The 16,419-nt window shown below is 36.0% G+C and overlaps 2 protein-coding genes across 5 annotated transcripts; one reads left to right on the forward strand and one right to left on the reverse strand.

Annotated features, from left to right (window-relative positions):
* Nucleotides 1-897: 897 nt before the first annotated feature.
* On the reverse strand, nucleotides 898-6,355 carry TRB1 (telomere repeat binding factor 1). Of its 3 annotated transcripts, none has more exons than XM_086670096.1 (7): nucleotides 6,049-6,355; nucleotides 4,722-4,876; nucleotides 4,267-4,484; nucleotides 3,069-3,153; nucleotides 2,618-2,701; nucleotides 1,951-2,304; nucleotides 898-1,206 (listed from the first exon to the last, which is right to left on the reverse strand). In XM_086670096.1, the coding sequence occupies exons 2-7, from the start codon at nucleotides 4,869-4,871 to the stop codon at nucleotides 1,192-1,194; spliced, it is 906 nt and encodes a 301-aa protein (XP_086526222.1). In that variant the 5' UTR covers nucleotides 4,872-4,876; nucleotides 6,049-6,355; the 3' UTR covers nucleotides 898-1,191. The 3 variants fall into 3 exon arrangements, with proteins under 3 accessions (XP_086526222.1, XP_086526224.1, XP_086526223.1); XM_086670098.1 differs by having other exon boundaries at nucleotides 4,722-4,883; nucleotides 6,049-6,342; XM_086670097.1 differs by having other exon boundaries at nucleotides 4,722-4,887; nucleotides 6,049-6,338.
* A 2,275-nt stretch (nucleotides 6,356-8,630) lies between these two features.
* On the forward strand, nucleotides 8,631-15,275 carry LOC147551789 (NADH dehydrogenase [ubiquinone] iron-sulfur protein 4, mitochondrial-like). Of its 2 annotated transcripts, none has more exons than XR_015238273.1 (5): nucleotides 8,631-8,905; nucleotides 10,759-10,847; nucleotides 11,558-11,817; nucleotides 13,843-14,595; nucleotides 14,966-15,275. XR_015238273.1 is itself a non-coding variant. In XM_086671051.1 (5 exons), exons 1-5 carry the CDS (start codon nucleotides 8,750-8,752, stop codon nucleotides 15,023-15,025), a joined length of 465 nt encoding a protein of 154 aa, XP_086527177.1. In that variant the 5' UTR covers nucleotides 8,631-8,749; the 3' UTR covers nucleotides 15,026-15,275. The 2 variants fall into 2 exon arrangements, 1 of the variants encoding a protein (XP_086527177.1); XM_086671051.1 differs by having other exon boundaries at nucleotides 11,558-11,687; nucleotides 14,566-14,595.
* The last annotated feature ends 1,144 nt before the right edge of the window (nucleotides 15,276-16,419 follow it).

Raw genomic sequence — 16,419 nt, forward strand, 5'->3', positions numbered from 1 at the left:
ATGCAGTGACCCTTTTGGCATTTTGTCAAGAAGTCACAATGATTAGATCTTTGCCGGTTGAAACATGGACAATACTGGATCTGCTCAAACCCTCATAATATCAATAAATGACATAGTTTTTGGTAAGAGATGGACATTACCCTATGTACATTCAGGTGCATGACACATCGGTACTCCAATGCATTTCTCCTTCTAAGTCAGAATAAATATGTTTTCGAACCCTCTCTTTAGTCACCCAATTTGCCAACGAGAGACTTGGTCTACTACCATTGTTTGTTAGGATCCTTCTAGTGTTATTTCAGGTTGATGGTTTTATACTGTCATTCTAGATAGACCCTTTTAGAGTGGTGGTAAAAGAGCGACTTGTTTTCTTTTGTTTCCTCTATCGGATTGTGTATACAAAGGGCAAAGCCTCCACCTTGCACAAAATGAGCCATCTCATTCATGCACTATAAATAAAGTGTTTGTATAGCAAAACTTAGTGTACAATTTTTCTCTTGAAAAGATGCAAGCAGAGACACATCAAATGTAAAAGCCACGTTATATATATAACCCGGTTCTCTGATTCTCTTTAAAAAGTTTTCGTCTGAATTGTCAACCACACGCTAATCTTTACCGAAATGGGAAAAGATGGAAGTTGTTTAACTTTATCGCTGATTCTCCTTAAAATGTTATACTAATGAAAATACAAATGATATTAGACTTAGCAGTAAATGGTATAAGATGATATATGAACTTCGACTTAGGAAAGCAACTTGCTCTAAACTTGTACCTCACCGAAAAGTGGTTGTCTCAGAGTATTAACACGGCTAGGGAGAGAGAGAGAGACAAAGAGTCTCTGAGATCGGAGCAGGACAATCTCTAACTTTTAACTTAAGAAAGTAAAGAAGTGGCCCATACAAAAACGCTTTTCATTCATCTTTTATCTCTACAATAGAGGGACAAGCAAGATAGTTATTACCTTCCAAAGATTACTTTATCTTTCTCTGATTTCTAGATGGGCATGAAAACATTTCAGACCCTATCAATTCCCATACAAAAGAAGAGATGTGTGATAGGTTTACTAACATGGGATTCATGGCATAAGATGAATCTTGCAACTGTACAAAAAATTACCATATTTATAGACTCCAATGACATCCCTGAAACGGCAGTCCAAAGTTGACAAGGAGAGAGAAAATGCGGTTCCAGTCATGCATGAACCATCTGCACGCGTAGATACTAATGAAGTAAGTACTCAGAAAAGATTTGATTAACAACCAAATCAACAACGGAACGGTCGAGAGACTTTTCACTTCAGAAATAGAAGGTAAATGAAGAACTACGTGTTATTCTGCGAATGGGTCATGCAAACATACCAAATGATGAGTCTGGTCATAACATTACGCTTTTTTGAGTTCGGATGACGGACAACTGTCGGTGGACGTTAGGTTTGGCATCAACAAACAATAGTTACAGTTAATCAGATAGATCTTATAGTTTTGGGGATTACAAATGATCCTAAACACTGATGAACTGTTTTTTCCGTGCAAAGGGGAGGATATGTTTTCCTAATGCATCAGAAACGAGCATTAGGGATTGGATTTGCCAACTACGAATAAAATTGCTAAGTGATAATTTTGTTCGCTTAGTTGGTACATCTGAAATAAACAATTTAGTAGTATTAAGGTCATCTCTAATTTCGAAAATTTAAGGCTTAGGTCGCTTAACAGAAAGTTGGTGACACACTTACATACTATTTGGTGGTGAAAGTTAGTCTGTGACCCGAAACTCAAAAAATGTAGTATTACAACCAGACTGACACCAGTTATGTTTCTATGACCCATTCGCATAAAAACCTAAGAACTATTTACCTCAAGGGCTACTGAAATAATCTAACATTGAAAAAAATGCAAATACGAATGACAAGTGGAGCAAAATCAGAAAATTGGAGTATTGAAAGAAAATTACTAGTCTTGATGAGTTTCTGGATTTCAAAGTCATTCTTGCTGCTTCAGCAAAAGCTTCTGCTTCTTCTGCATCAGCTTCCGCTTTCTCTGCCTCTCTTGCTGCTTGTTCAGCTTCAGCAATGGCTACTTCTGCCTCAGCAATTGCTCTAGCAGCTGCCACACCAGCCTCCTCGGCAGTCATATTTCTCATCTTGGCTAAATCTGCATCAATCTGCGACTTAGTGAGATATTTGGCTTCATCTTTTTCTCTCACGGGGGAGTCCCTTGGCCCATTCTCCAGGAGTAGCATCTCAGAGTTTTTTCTTCCTTCTGAGAACCCTGAGCTTGGTGCTGGGATTCTGTACTTTCTCTTTACCTGCAAAAATAATTCTCACGGCTCAAGGGTTTTTCCAGCAATTCTTACCACTTCTTCAATCTGATATTAGACGAGTTCTGATTCAACATATGTTAAACAAGGCATAGTAGAGTTTTTCAGATTGGTTATTCCCAGTACTACAGAAGTAAGCTGAGTAAGGAATCAATAACAGATCCATGACAATCTTATTAGTCTACCGAAGTTTCAAGTTCGAAGTGACTAAATACAGGTTTGGAAATTAAAACTGAGAAAAAAGGACCAGTGATCGCCGAAATCAAATATTTACTTGGACAGAGAATAATAGACCTATTACCTTCGTCAACTTTCCACTAGCAGTCAAAAGTTTTAATTTTTCTGTCAGTATACTTTTGAGATTTGAAGGTGCACTGTAATGATCCTGCACAAGAATGTCAAGAGGAAAACAAGAAGGTTGATATTATTTCATAAGAGATAATAAAATCGTGAAACAATGCTTGTACAGGAAGAAATATGTAAAGTTCTTGTTAGTTTACTCTTTAGAATACCAATTTACATGTTCTCCGGAATTTTGACTTTAACGAATGGCAAGTATCCTAATGAGATTTAGCGAACTCAAAATTGATGAATTGTAACTGCTGCTAAAGAACATTTTTGACAAATAGCATATATCAAAATCTAAAAATTATAGTGAAGGGACTGCAATATGGATATAGTTTAACTTCTCAGTTTCTGCAGAAAATTGCTCCCTCGAATTAAAGCTTTAAGATATGTAGGAAAAGAAGTACCTCTATGTACATAGCAATAGAAGCTCTATTAGATCCACTACGTTCCTTCAAAGTGGTTATAGCTTCGAATATAAGACTGTCCAGCCTACAACCATGAAAAGAAATCCATTTGACGTGTCAACACTCCGCTCAAATATATAATGGATAGTTATAGATTTTAATAGTAATAGATAATATACATGAAAGTCACAGTACCAAAACCGACACACACAACATAACAATTTGCAACCAAAAGCACAATGCGAGCATCCAAAAAGCAATTTGCAGCCATAAGGTAGAAACTGAGAATAAAATACGTAGAAATACAAAAGAAAGTATTGTCCTACAAAGAAATGGTGTAGAATACTGCAATTACTGTGCTTCTCTGTTGAATCAAGATTACCTACTTCAGAGTAGAACTTGAGAAAGTATAATGCAAGCGTCCAGTTAATATGATGTTAATGATTTACTCAATAGTTGTTTGCGGCAATTCAATTCAAAATTTTGTGACTTGAAAACAAGAAAGTAATTTACAGCTGATGAAACCATTACTAAACAATGTAGACATAAAAATCAGTGCTGTGACTTCTAGAGTGTGGGAAAGGTTCATGTCAAGCTTAGGGATATTGTGGGTCTTCCCAAACTCTATTTCAGACCTAATTCTTGCTTGGAATGGTATGAAGGGCAACACTCAAAAGAAGTCCATTCTCAACCTGATCCCTAAGGCCATCATCTGGCCAGTTTGGAAGAGCAGAAATGAGGTCATATTCAGAGATAAATCCACCTCGCCCGACAAGATTTTCTTCTTAGCTAAATGTCTCATTTATCACTGGAGTAGAAATCTGGGTTGGGCCAAGACCATCTCTTTCGCTAGCATGGTTGGTTCTCGGGAGGCTTTTATCGTTTCCTTGTAAAAAAAATTATGTTTTTTTCTTAGCCTCTTTGGCTGTTTACATTCTCCTTTCCCCTTTCAATTAAATCAAGTTATTCAAAAAAAAAATTTAAGATGTGCACTTAAGTTCAAAGGTTGGAATACTCCATTTGCTTGTAACTTTTGAAGTGACATCTTTTGATCTGAAGAAGAGACGAGAATCGAGAATCACGAGAGAGTTACGACTGGCGCTTAGTTCTATTTTGGCAGTAATTTGAAGAAAAGTTTGAGGAGACCGTGAGCGCTGTTCTGCACAGGTATAGAATCAAAGTATAAGATGTTACTGACCTTGATATCGGCTTTCTTGGACCCTCTATCTGCATGGTTTCAGTAGAAACTGCTAATGGCTGTGCATCAACAATTTCTTCATCGCTTTGAACCACCCCAGTAATAGCCAAAAGTTCACCATCAGGCTTAACGATAGTTGGGTTTCTCTTGAGTGCTAATCTCGCTCTATCCCTAGACCCAAATCCATGTGCTGTCACGCTCATGTTTCTCCATTTATCCTATCCAGAGTTAAAAACAGATGCATAAATTAACATAAATTGGAAAAAGACAGGTGAAAAATTAACACATGGGGCCAAAATTTCAGGATTATTTACAATTGACACGAGCAAAAGAAACTCATTCCTAGCTTCATCAATATGTACTGAATCATAAATTCAAGATAATTAAAGATTCGCATGGAAGTAATATAGTAACATAACCAATTAAATGAGATACTCCTTTACAAAATTCAATACCTTGAGATCCACATTTGAACGCAAAGATAGAATGCCACTGAATTCTGGATCTTTAACTATCGTCCGCCATTTCCCAGCCCCATGTTTCAAAATTCCAGCTTTTAGGGCCGCTTCTTCTTCTGCTGTCCACTTCTGCTTAGGTGCACCCATAAAAACTGCAATCTTTCTACAACATTGTAAGTCTACATACTCAACCACATGAGAAAGAAAACTCATCAAACTATGATTCCCCTATATATTTAAACAAGCACCATCAACATTAATTTTCTTTTATTCAGTATCTAATTTGAAAACTGACATTCGTTATTATTTTATGTATTTCATTTAGTTAAGATAAAAAGATTTACCTAAAACCAAAGGACTGTTAATGAAATAAAGGGTTTATCTCCAAACACAATAAATAACAACTAAAATGGCCTCTGCGAAACATCTTATCCACTACCACTAACTCTAAGCAAATCAATTATGTCAACAATGGAAGACTGAAAGAATAAAGTCTATCTATAAGTTGTTGTACATTAACTTCCTTTAGTCCATTTTCTAACAATCTAACACATTTTGATCTGCAAGATTCCTTCACTAGCTAGATGGCTCTATAATGTGCCTCCATATCTTTTTAGAACCTTCAACAAGTATCTAGCTAGATAAGCACGCATCGACCAACATTTCATAAATACAAAATTCCAGGCAAATATCAGCTCCTTATCCTCATGTAGGAGTACTGGTAAAAAGAGTATTTCAAGAGCAACCTCGTCTTCGATATAGAAGAGCCGCATGGCTCTCGTCGGAATTTTCATTCAATATATAGAGCAACCTCATTCCCAAGCAATTAAATTCTCTCCAGTTTATGTAGATCTAAGATATTATATAGACTTGTTACCAGTATCAGAATATTTATGCATAATTTTACTTAAAGATGACCTAATTCTTACACTTCTAAGACTTCTACTAAGATATCCTCTTTTTTCAATTCTAAATAACTATCACCGTGTTAACTAGAAAACTGAGTAACTGGTAGAACGGAGCACAATTGCTTTTGATCTAAAAATTCATCAAGTAATAGGAAAACCTAATTGTTTACATGCCGATTACGAATTCAAAGAACTATAATTATCCACACAATGCACCGATTGTCTGAATCCTAAAATTGACAAAAAGTTATACTTGAGGAAACTGTACTCACAGATATAAAACCCTAGAAAATCAGTTACAGTAAACATCTCATCTGAATAATAAGAAATAAAAAATAAAAAGTTCGTAAAAAGGGGACGAATTGACTTGATTTTTAAGAAGAGAAAGAGTAAAGGGAGAACGGTTTGGAAATCACCTTGGACGAAGACGAAGGTTCCTCCTCCTCCAAGATGAAGATTTTTCTTCTCTCTTCAAATCCTGAAATTCGATTCTTCGTCTACATATGGCTATATGCCTCTTTCTCTCTCTACTTTCTTTCTCTCTCTACTTTCTCTCTCTACAGCTGTTGAAATCCTGGTTAGGAAATTGTTTGTATTTCGCAGTTGAGGACGACGATGTAATGGTTTCCGGTATAGATCCCCCCAGACCAGCCCAGCCCAGCCCAGCCCAGCCCAGCCCAGCCCAGTCTAACCACCATACCAAATCGGATGGCTCTTAAGCAAAATCACCCCATTGTAAAATAACCCAAGTTATATAGGCACTTGCCTATTTTACAAAGCCCAGTCTTTGGCCTGTTACAAAATTGGGTTAATTCTAATCTGCCCCCACCGACGGGAAATCTTACCCCCTATATTTGTCCAACATTCTGAAATGGCCCGAGACCTAATTTCAGTCAATTTAGCTTTGACTCCTCGGTTACTCTCGTCCTCCTCTTATTTACTCCATCTCCTTTCTCTTTCTTCAAACGAAGTGACGGTGAACGGTTGACAGTTGGTTAACTGACAATTGTTATGGGTGATATTTATCAAGTTTTTGATTCATCTTCTTCTCTCCGTTCACCAATATTCACCATCCTTGCTGAATTAACAAAAAAAAAAAAGTTGTATGTGGGAGTCAGAGCGGGACCATGTGCAACGTGCCTTGACGAGGACTTCATGACAAGGTGCTTGGACAATCCACCTTGCGTTTATTAGGTTTGCCATGGTTCCAAATATCTCGATTTTTATTAACCACGAACAAGTCAGACTGGAGGCAGAACACACCGTGCGACAATGCTATCTTCGCAAGAGATTGAAGGCTCCCAATAAGCAGTAGTAAGAACCAAGGTCGTCCTTAATGGATAGGGACGGAATTACAACTAGGGTAAAGAGGGCCATGGCCCCCCTCGGCCTAGCCGTATCGACTATTATTGTAACCCTGATTCACAAGGATTACAATATTAGTTTAAAGAAAACATAACAACAAAGACATGTAGGCCTTTTGGGAGACCCTTTCCTAATGACTTGAGCGACCGGGTTCAACCCCTTGTGCCTACATAACTTTGACAATGTAGCCTTAATTTTTAAGACTTCTCTGGGGTGCTTAGAAATGCTGTATAAACCATCTAATTTCTGTGGAACTTGAATTTAAAAAGCATACAATTTATTTTTGTTGAAAACCCCTTACATATCGTCGCATTTTTTCTTTTTTAGAGTTTGAAAAAGAGATGCACCATTCACATGGATTGGAAATAAAAAAGAATGGGCACCGTTTTGGGGAAAGCAGAAAAGTTTCCGGGAAACACACGGAAAAACCAAAAAAACTCTAACCAAACACTCCCCCTCAAGTTGCCGGAATGAAGATGTTGGCCGGAAAAGTTTCTTCTATCTTCTCCCTTTCTCTCTTCTCCTCTCTCCTCTATTTGCCTCTCTCTTTCTTTCTTTCCCTCTCCCTTCTGTTTTTGTTACAGTTCCGACGAAGGGGTTTCCCCTTCGCCGGAACCCTTCGTATGGTTTCCAGACGAAGCTGGGGTTTCCTTCGTCTGAATCTGATTCTTCCAGATCCAGACGAGTTTTCGGCGAAGGAAGTTCCCCTTCGACAAAAATTTCGCGAGATAATGAGAGAGGGAGAGAAAGAGAGAAGAAAAGATAGAGACGAAAGAAGAAAGAAGAAAGAAGAGAGGACTCTGTTGATGATGATCGCCAGCATTAATGGTGGAAGTTGTCGGAATTCGGTGGAGGTCGCGGAGTTCTAGTTGAGGTGAGAGGACAACAAGAAAGAATAAAAAAATGAAAGGGTAATGTTTGGAGGAAACAAAAATAATTTGTTTCCACCCAAAACTTATTGCCCCTGAAATTTTGTTTATTTCCCCAAAACACTGGCCAAAAAAATTGTGACTCATTTAGCAAAAGTTTAGTTCTCTATCTAGAAGACGGACTCAAATGATGAAAGTAAAATGAAGTTAAAAAAAAACATAATTTTAACCGATGGTACAATTTCGAATTATATACAAAAGACCATTTTGTAAGTAAAGTATAAGTATAAAATGTAAATAAATTGTCAAACAAAACAATCGAATTCGTATTACAGTGGCCCCTCTTGGTCTATAATTTTGGTTCCGTCCCTGTTAATGGAGTACCTACTATCGGATCTGATAAGGTTAACACCCCAGTGGTTACTCTTCTTCTATCAACTAACCAAACAAGAACCTTGTTTTTATGTTCAAACGAACAACTACGGCGTTATAGGCTCCCTCGTAAACGATGAAATCAAACAAATCAATTTTTTTAGTTCATAACAAATTGCATATTGCACATTTAAGTGAATTTTATTTGCTTTCAAAAAAAAAAGTCAATTTTATTTGAAACAAAAAAATCATCTTCACTAGACTCCTATATCATTTATTGTCTTGCAACAAAAAGGAAATAGTAACCTCTTAACAAAAAAAAAAAAACAAAAAGGAAATAGTATATCATTGTCTTTGCAACAAAAAGCAAATAGTATCATTGTCATTGGGGCGTCCTCGAGATGCTAAAATATAATTAGATCGTTCATCTCGAGGCAACGAACTTTCTCGAGGTAAAAACGCAATAAAAACAATCATCTTTGATTTTAGAGGAAGAAGAACCAGTTTTGAGATGGCGAACTCTCTACGACGAAGCATTTCATCTGTTCGATCAGCTTTATTTTCTGCATCATCGTGGAGATATTTTTCTTCAGATGCATTGGTTGAGATCAGACCAGGCGAGATTGGAATGGTTTCGGGTATTCCTCAAGAACATCTCCGAAGAAAGGTACACTTTTTATTGATGTAATCACGTCTAATACTTTCTTCCTAGATTATCTATGAGAATTGAAGAATTAGGGTTACAATTGTATGTTTCAGAATCATGAGCACTGAGTATCTCAATTTGTAGAATTGTTTGTTGGTTTTGATCTTTTTTTTTTCTTGATAAGTAGATTAGGTTGAAAAACACTAATTAGTACAACTTTATCTTTATTGATTTTAGTTTTTAGGTACAATATAGATTCAAAATTCATGATTTGGAACCTAATGAATTCATATTATGTTCATTCATAGTTTCATACATTCACTTGAGAAAGCTAAATTTTACCTTGTATAGTTATTATGATTGTATCGAAGGGGATGATGTTGGAAATTAAAAATACTTTAACTTGCGAATGATAAAGGAAACTAATTTCACACAGACAAAGAAGAATGAAGAATGGATAAACTGAATTGAATTACTTGACTTGATTTGATGAAAATAAACTACAAGGTCTATTTATATACCCAAATTCTACTAACATGATCCCACTAACTCATCCATTAACCCACTAACTTAATCAACTTAAGAAAATAACTTCCCAGCAACTTAACTCTCTAATTACTTACTTAATTAAATCAATTTTGAGTTTATATAAGATCACATTAAAATTAACAGATGACTCTTAATTTTTGGGTGATTTTACGCATTTTCTACTTCATGATCATGATATATATATTTATATATATATATATATATATGCATGTCAAGTTATCATGATTCATGAGTTGTAATACTAATATTACTTATGGCATTTCCAACGTGCATGGGCTGGGGCTCCCAAATTTGAATTTGGGAGCCCCAACCCAGCCCGGGAGTGCTCCAACCGGGAGCCCCATGGTGGGGCTGGGAGCCCCACCCTCCCGGGCTCCCAGCCCCATTTATAGCCGTTGGGAACTCCCAACATGTTATTTGGGTTGGGTCCCCCACCCCATTTAACCTTTTATTTATTTTTTTTATCTTTTTTCTTAAAACAAATTTAATTGTTAATTTTTTTTTTCAATTCTTTCTCTAAAATATATTTTTTTCAATTCTTTCTAGAATTCTCTATCTCTCTCTAGAATAATATCGAATTTAAAAGATTCAACTTCTTTCGTTTCTTGCCCTAATTTAACATCTATTTAACGATCCCAGTAGAGTTTTTGGAGTATACCAGAGTGGTATGACCATCTTCATCATCCGACTAACCATTGTCATTGAGGGAGGAGGACGTGGGTAAAGGTGGTGGTTTCTTAAGGTGATTTGGTAGTTCTTCATGCATAGAATGGCACTACGATTCGTCCATTGATGAAGATCGACGATTCCTTTTACTACCAATCCATAGTCCACGACCCAACCGATTGCAAGTGCAAGAAAGAAAAGTTCGTGATCGTTTTTACAAATTTCAGTGTGATAGACTCGCTCGATCTCCATTTCTCTACTTGGTTTAAAATTCTCAAACCATGGAATGTTCTGGATTGATTTCCTACTTATGAATGAAATTCTGGTTTAACTCAAAAAAAATATCGAATTTAAATTTTATATTTGAAATTAATAATTCATAGTTTAAATAAAAAAAATATCGAATTTAAATTTATATTTGAAATTAATAATTCATAGTTTAAATTAAAAGTCCGCACACGTACATTACACACACATAATTTGGATTTGGGAGCCCCTACTTTTGGAAGTCTGACGTTGCAATTGAGAAAAGCCCCGGGGCTTCAGGGGCTCCCAAAATTGGGAGCCCGAGCCCCTACATTGGACTTGCCCTTAGTGTGTCTTTTTTTTCTTTGTGAAGTAGATAGAGTTCCATTTGACTTCATTTCATTCCGTGGCAGGTTGTAATTTACTCACCTGCTCGAACTGCAACTCAACAAGGTTCTGGAAACGTTGGAAAGTGGAAAATTAATTTTTTGTCTACTCAGAAGTATGTCTTATTGTCTGTGAACGATTTGTTTTCTTTTTCATAGTCTATAGAAGGCAGTTTGAATGTATTTTTTAGTCTGTAAATTATCGGCATGATATTGGGGTTTAGGGTTCTCTATTGTACGCATGCGCATCAGAAAATGTGTTCCTGAACTGTTACTCATGTTTTTTTTGTATTGTTGGCGTGCCTCGAACCCATAAATTATAAAGTTGGTACTTAATTGATATGCCGCACATTGAAATGAACTAGTTATGAACTAATGATGTTATTTCTCTGTCCTAGAATAAGTTTTTTTTTTTATTTCAAATCTCTCTAATAAGTAACCCTCATTAAGTTAAGCAAATACTCCAGTATAGAACTGTGGGTTGACTGAACATTTGGGATCACAAATATGGAACTTTCTTTGTGAAACTAAGAAAAATATGTCAACAAATAGAGAGACTAATTATAGTCATTCACAAAATATGAAGTTCTCTTACAGCTTTACTAACAGATGGAAGAACTGACAGTTTAGTGGTCAAATGAAATACATTTTCATAAAAATCATGGATCTTGCATCATACCAGATTTGTGCAGGGCTCCTTTTAGACCCCGGATATATCATCATCGAAGGAAGCAACACTACTCATAAACATAGTTACTAGTATTATCTTTGTTATTAGTTAATTAAGTTACCGACTGTCCGACTTATCTATGGCATTCTTCTGCAGGTGGGAAAATCCATTGATGGGTTGGACCTCAACTGGAGACCCATATGCCAATGTTGGTGAAGCTGGACTTACTTTCGATAGCGAAGAAGCTGCAAAGTTTTTTGCTGAGAAACATGGATGGGATTATGTGGTATGTCTCATTAGTTTCTAAAAGTGTTATTGCTTCTCAATACTTCACTTTGTGCATTATTGCGTTTAACCAAGGAATGAAATTTCGGTTTCGGTGGAAATTTCGGTCAGTCCAAAAGTGGAAACGTTTCGTGGAAACGTTTCGGTCAGTGTGGAAATCTTACAAATCTATAGAAATGACAGAAATATGTGTAATTATATATAACAAGACTCTTCAACCCTTATTAAACATAAAAAAGATGTTACTGCAATCACATAGTTAGGATGGGGGTAAATTGAATATTTTATTGACAATAAGACCCTAAATATAATATCTTTACTGTTAGTAGACCGCATATGAAAAAAAATTTAGCTGATCTGTAGTGAAATATGTTAGTTTGGGGAGTATTTGCAATTACACAATTAGTTTAGGGGGTAATTTAAGTAATTTTAAATTTGAACTGTTACATTAGGGGGTAAGTTACTAAACTAATATATTATGTATACTACAAAGTAAAACCCATGAAAGATTATAGACGCCTCAAATTACTGCGCTAGGCACCCTCTCAAAGACGAAAGTTCGGTAGGATTTTGTTTATGAGGGGCGCCTACCGCTATAATATGGGGCGTATTTAAAACTTCCCAACATAAACCCTAAATGAATTAGGGTTTTTTCAGCAGCAAAAAGAAATCAGTTTCTTCCTTCTTCTTCTTGCCGCACCTACTTTCTCTCTCTAGGGTTCATCCCAAAACCTCAAACCTTCTCAAGTTGGACGAAAACTTCTTACGATTTTGTTTGTCAAGATGATAAATAACCAATTAGAAAAGAAATCAAGAAGAAAACTTGTAGAAATCAACCAAAATAGGAACAAGTAATGAAGAAGGTATGTTTATTTTTTCAATTAGATGGTGTCTGATAGTGTTTATTCGAATATTTCGAAACTTCAAACGAAATTTCGCCAGATTTCGACCGAAAATCTGCACGAAATTTTTGTAAGTGCCTTTTCGTTTCTGTAAGTTGAAAACCCGACATATTTCGGCAATTTCGACCGAAATATGTCGATTTTTCATTCCTTGATCTTGTTTACATGACAGCCACTAAACTTCAGGACCATGGAAGATTAAAAGCCAGTTATTGCAAGAACAGAAGAGATTAAAGCTTAATCGTGGTTCTTTTCGAGCATGTTAAGGTCAGAGGTTTAAATCAATGACATAAGAATATCAACAACGCAAGTAGGATAGATCTACCTATGTTTTCTATTGTTCTGATCAAAGAAATAAAATTAATCACTGTTGAGAGTTCCACCTACATTTGCACTGTCTTACTCTCCAGAAAGATCAGAAAGAGATGCTTAATAGTTAAACGCAAGGAATGAAAAATCGACATATTTCGGTCGAAATTGCCGAAATATGTCGGGTTTTCAACTTACAGAAACGAAAAGGCACTTACAAAAATTTCGTGCAGATTTTCGGTCGAAATCTGGCGAAATTTCGTTTGAAGTTTCGAAATATTCGAATAAACACTATCAGACACCATCTAATTGAAAAAATAAACATACCTTCTTCATTACTTGTTCCTATTTTGGTTGATTTCTACAAGTTTTCTTCTTGATTTCTTTTCTAATTGGTTATTTATCATCTTGACAAACAAAATCGTAAGAAGTTTTCGTCCAACTTGAGAAGGTTTGAGGTTTTGGGATGAACCCTAGAGAGAGAAAGTAGGTGCGGCAAGAAGAAGAAGGAAGAAACTGATTTCTTTTTGCTGCTGAAAAAACCCTAATTCATTTAGGGTTTATGTTGGGAAGTTTTAAATACGCCCCATATTATAGCGGTAGGCGCCCCTCATAAACAAAATCCTACCGAACTTTCGTCTTTGAGATGGTGCCTAGCGCAGTAATTTGAGGCGTCTATAATCTTTCATGGGTTTTACTTTGTAGTATACATAATATATTAGTTTAGTAACTTACCCCCTAATGTAACAGTTCAAATTTAAAATTACTTAAATTACCCCCTAAACTAATTGTGTAATTGCAAATACTCCCCAAACTAACATATTTCACTACAGATCAGCTAAATTTTTTTTCATATGCGGTCTACTAACAGTAAAGATATTATATTTAGGGTCTTATTGTCAATAAAATATTCAATTTACCCCCATCCTAACTATGTGATTGCAGTAACATCTTTTTTATGTTTAATAAGGGTTGAAGAGTCTTGTTATATATAATTACACATATTTCTGTCATTTCTATAGATTTGTAAGATTTCCACACTGACCGAAACGTTTCCACGAAACGTTTCCACTTTTGGACTGACCGAAATTTCCACCGAAACCGAAATTTCATTCCTTGAACAAGATAAACTTCTACTAAAGTAAGATATATCACTCGATAATAACTAATTAAGATTTTAAGTTTTATGGAGATAGAATGTCGTAGAGTATTATTACATATGTTTTTATTCGCGATCTCTACATAGTCAGTGTGGGGCTACTAAACAAGGATACAGCTGCACAGACGCCCACGTGCATTATACATAAAACACTTCAACCTGGAGTTGCATTATATGGTCATGACACGATTTTGTGCAAGTAGACAAGACATGCGAAAACAATTACACCCGTTGAAGTGACTATGAGTATCCCGCACAACTGCACAAGTACATGGGACCGAGTATCGAACACGGAAATATACTAAAAGTTAACCGTTTTACATAGCTCCTACCTACTTGATACTTTGTAATTTGAAATTAAGTCCACATTTTTTATGGTCGATAAAAGCATAGGGTTCCCATGAAAATAACCCCACTTCAATTTTATTTTTTCCTATAATTCTTATGATGTACATGTGATATCTCTACTTTCATGCTAAATATTTTAACATTAACTGAACTTTTTGCAGGTTAAGAAGCGGCATACGCCTCTTTTGAAGGTTCACTTTCTCCTCAATCAGTTTTTTTTAGAACTTATGCTCATCATTACAGTTTAGGGAGGCTTATCACTTCTCTTGGTGTGGTCAGTCAGTGTTTAAGCTAACAGTTTAGGGAGGCTTGTCCTTTAGTTTATGATTCCGGTGTTGAATCAAACTGTCCTTAGTCCTTACTAAGTTCTGCTTTTTACCACCAAAAAATTTTGAACCAAACTGTCCCAATATGTTTAAGGCACATTAGATATTGGGTAAGTTTGGATTTTTAAGAAAATTTTGAACATGGTAGATAATCTGATAAGCTCCCATGGACACATTGATTCCTGTTATGATTTGTTTTTGTTGTTTTTGAACTTCAAGAGTTATGTTGGTGCAGGTTAAGGCATATGCAGACAACTTTAAGTGGAAGGGCCCTCCTAAAACTGAGGAAGATTAAGTTTTCCGCGTGGCGGACAGCGGACTTCACAGGTGTAGATTGCATTGTCTGGTATTTTATAGGGCAGAGAGATCTGAGAGGGCTCTTTTTTCCCCTTGTCTACAAATTACAGTACTTATCATTTTGGAAATAAATCCATTCCCATAAGTGAATTTAATGAAGTTTTTTTTTTTTTTTATGAAGAGAAATTTAATGAAGTTGAACATGTGCTTTTGAAATTTTTATATTAAAAAAGAAAAACTATTCACCACGGCCGATCAAGAATACCATCGGGAATACTGTAATTACTGTCGGAATTTAGGTCCGACGGTGTTTGTTTTATGCACCGTCGGAAATAGTCTATTGTCATAAAAGAGGGTCGTCGGGATAACAGTACGGACGCTGTTATAACAGATTCCTCGTTTTTAATGCAAACGTCCTTATACTAAACAAGTTTTTTCATTCTCGACGCCCTTATACTTGGTGGATCGTTTGATTGGGGACCTATATACCGCTGCAAGAATAATTTTCATCTTGCTAGTCTTATTCTTTGTGTGAGAAATCGATTACAATCTACGTCAGTCGTTACAAGACATTGATACATCATTAAAATGTGATAAGCACGTTAACTGCCTAAGTTACAATAAATAACTATAAGTCGACATACAGCTTAATAAGGGAGACAAAATTATTAATTAAATCTATATCTATATAACAAAACAGAGTGGGTTTTGATGATTAGGACAAAATAAATGCACCATTGTGCTTACTTGGACAACCACGTGGACATTTGAGTAGGACACCTTATTGAATAGGATTGTTTCTCATCTAATCTGGTATGTTCAATTTGACACCAATTCTTTTAATTGAGCCCGTCAATCGAATCATCTGTCCATTGTTCCCAAAACCCTTCCCCTCCCAGTTTCGGTCCATCTTCCTCATTCTCCTTCATCTTCTTCTCTCCCACTTCTCGATTCCTCATTCCCCTTCATTTTCGCCCATTTCTCGATTCATTTCCATGCTCAACGTTTCTCTCCCAGCAAGCTATCTTCACTACTCTCATAAAATGAAGTCAAATAAGTTTTCCTCTAAAACTTTTGTCCATTTTATACTATGTGGTTAAATGTTATATACAAAATTTTCAATTGACCGTGATTTTGGTTTGCGGAGAATTGATTCATGTCAGGTCAGTTTTCCCCTTCTTGCATAAATCTCATTTGTAGTTTGTATCTTCTTCATTTTCTATCCTTGTTTATATTCATATTCAACATTAATCTCTACTCGCCAACAACCCTTGGTTGGAGTGGTAAGAGGTATAATCTTCCATCTAGAGGTCAAGGATTCGAGGCAAACGCTGAACAATTCAAAAAAAAAAAACATTAATCTCCACTCATCTTGTGGTGAAACAGGTAAAT

Source organism: Eschscholzia californica, unplaced genomic scaffold, assembly GCF_041429995.1.
Source record: "Eschscholzia californica isolate CP2 unplaced genomic scaffold, dmEscCali1.0.p SCAF_3, whole genome shotgun sequence".
NCBI classification, from domain to species: Eukaryota; Viridiplantae; Streptophyta; class Magnoliopsida; order Ranunculales; family Papaveraceae; genus Eschscholzia; species Eschscholzia californica.

Coding starts and splice junctions, on each gene's coding strand:
- LOC147551789 (XM_086671051.1), top strand. CDS start 8,750: ATGGCGAACTCTCTACGACGAAGCATTTCATCTGTTCGATCAGCTTTA. Junction 8,906..10,758: donor AAGAACATCTCCGAAGAAAG/GTACACTTTTTA, acceptor ATTCCGTGGCAG/GTTGTAATTTACTCACCTGC. Junction 11,688..14,565: donor AACATGGATGGGATTATGTG/GTATGTCTCATT, acceptor AACTTTTTGCAG/GTTAAGAAGCGGCATACGCC.
- TRB1 (XM_086670096.1), bottom strand. CDS start 4,871: ATGGGTGCACCTAAGCAGAAGTGGACAGCAGAAGAAGAAGCGGCCCTA. Junction 3,154..4,266: donor CCAAGAAAGCCGATATCAAG/GTCAGTAACATC, acceptor TCATGGTTGTAG/GCTGGACAGTCTTATATTCG. Junction 2,305..2,617: donor CTAGTGGAAAGTTGACGAAG/GTAATAGGTCTA, acceptor TTATTTTTGCAG/GTAAAGAGAAAGTACAGAAT.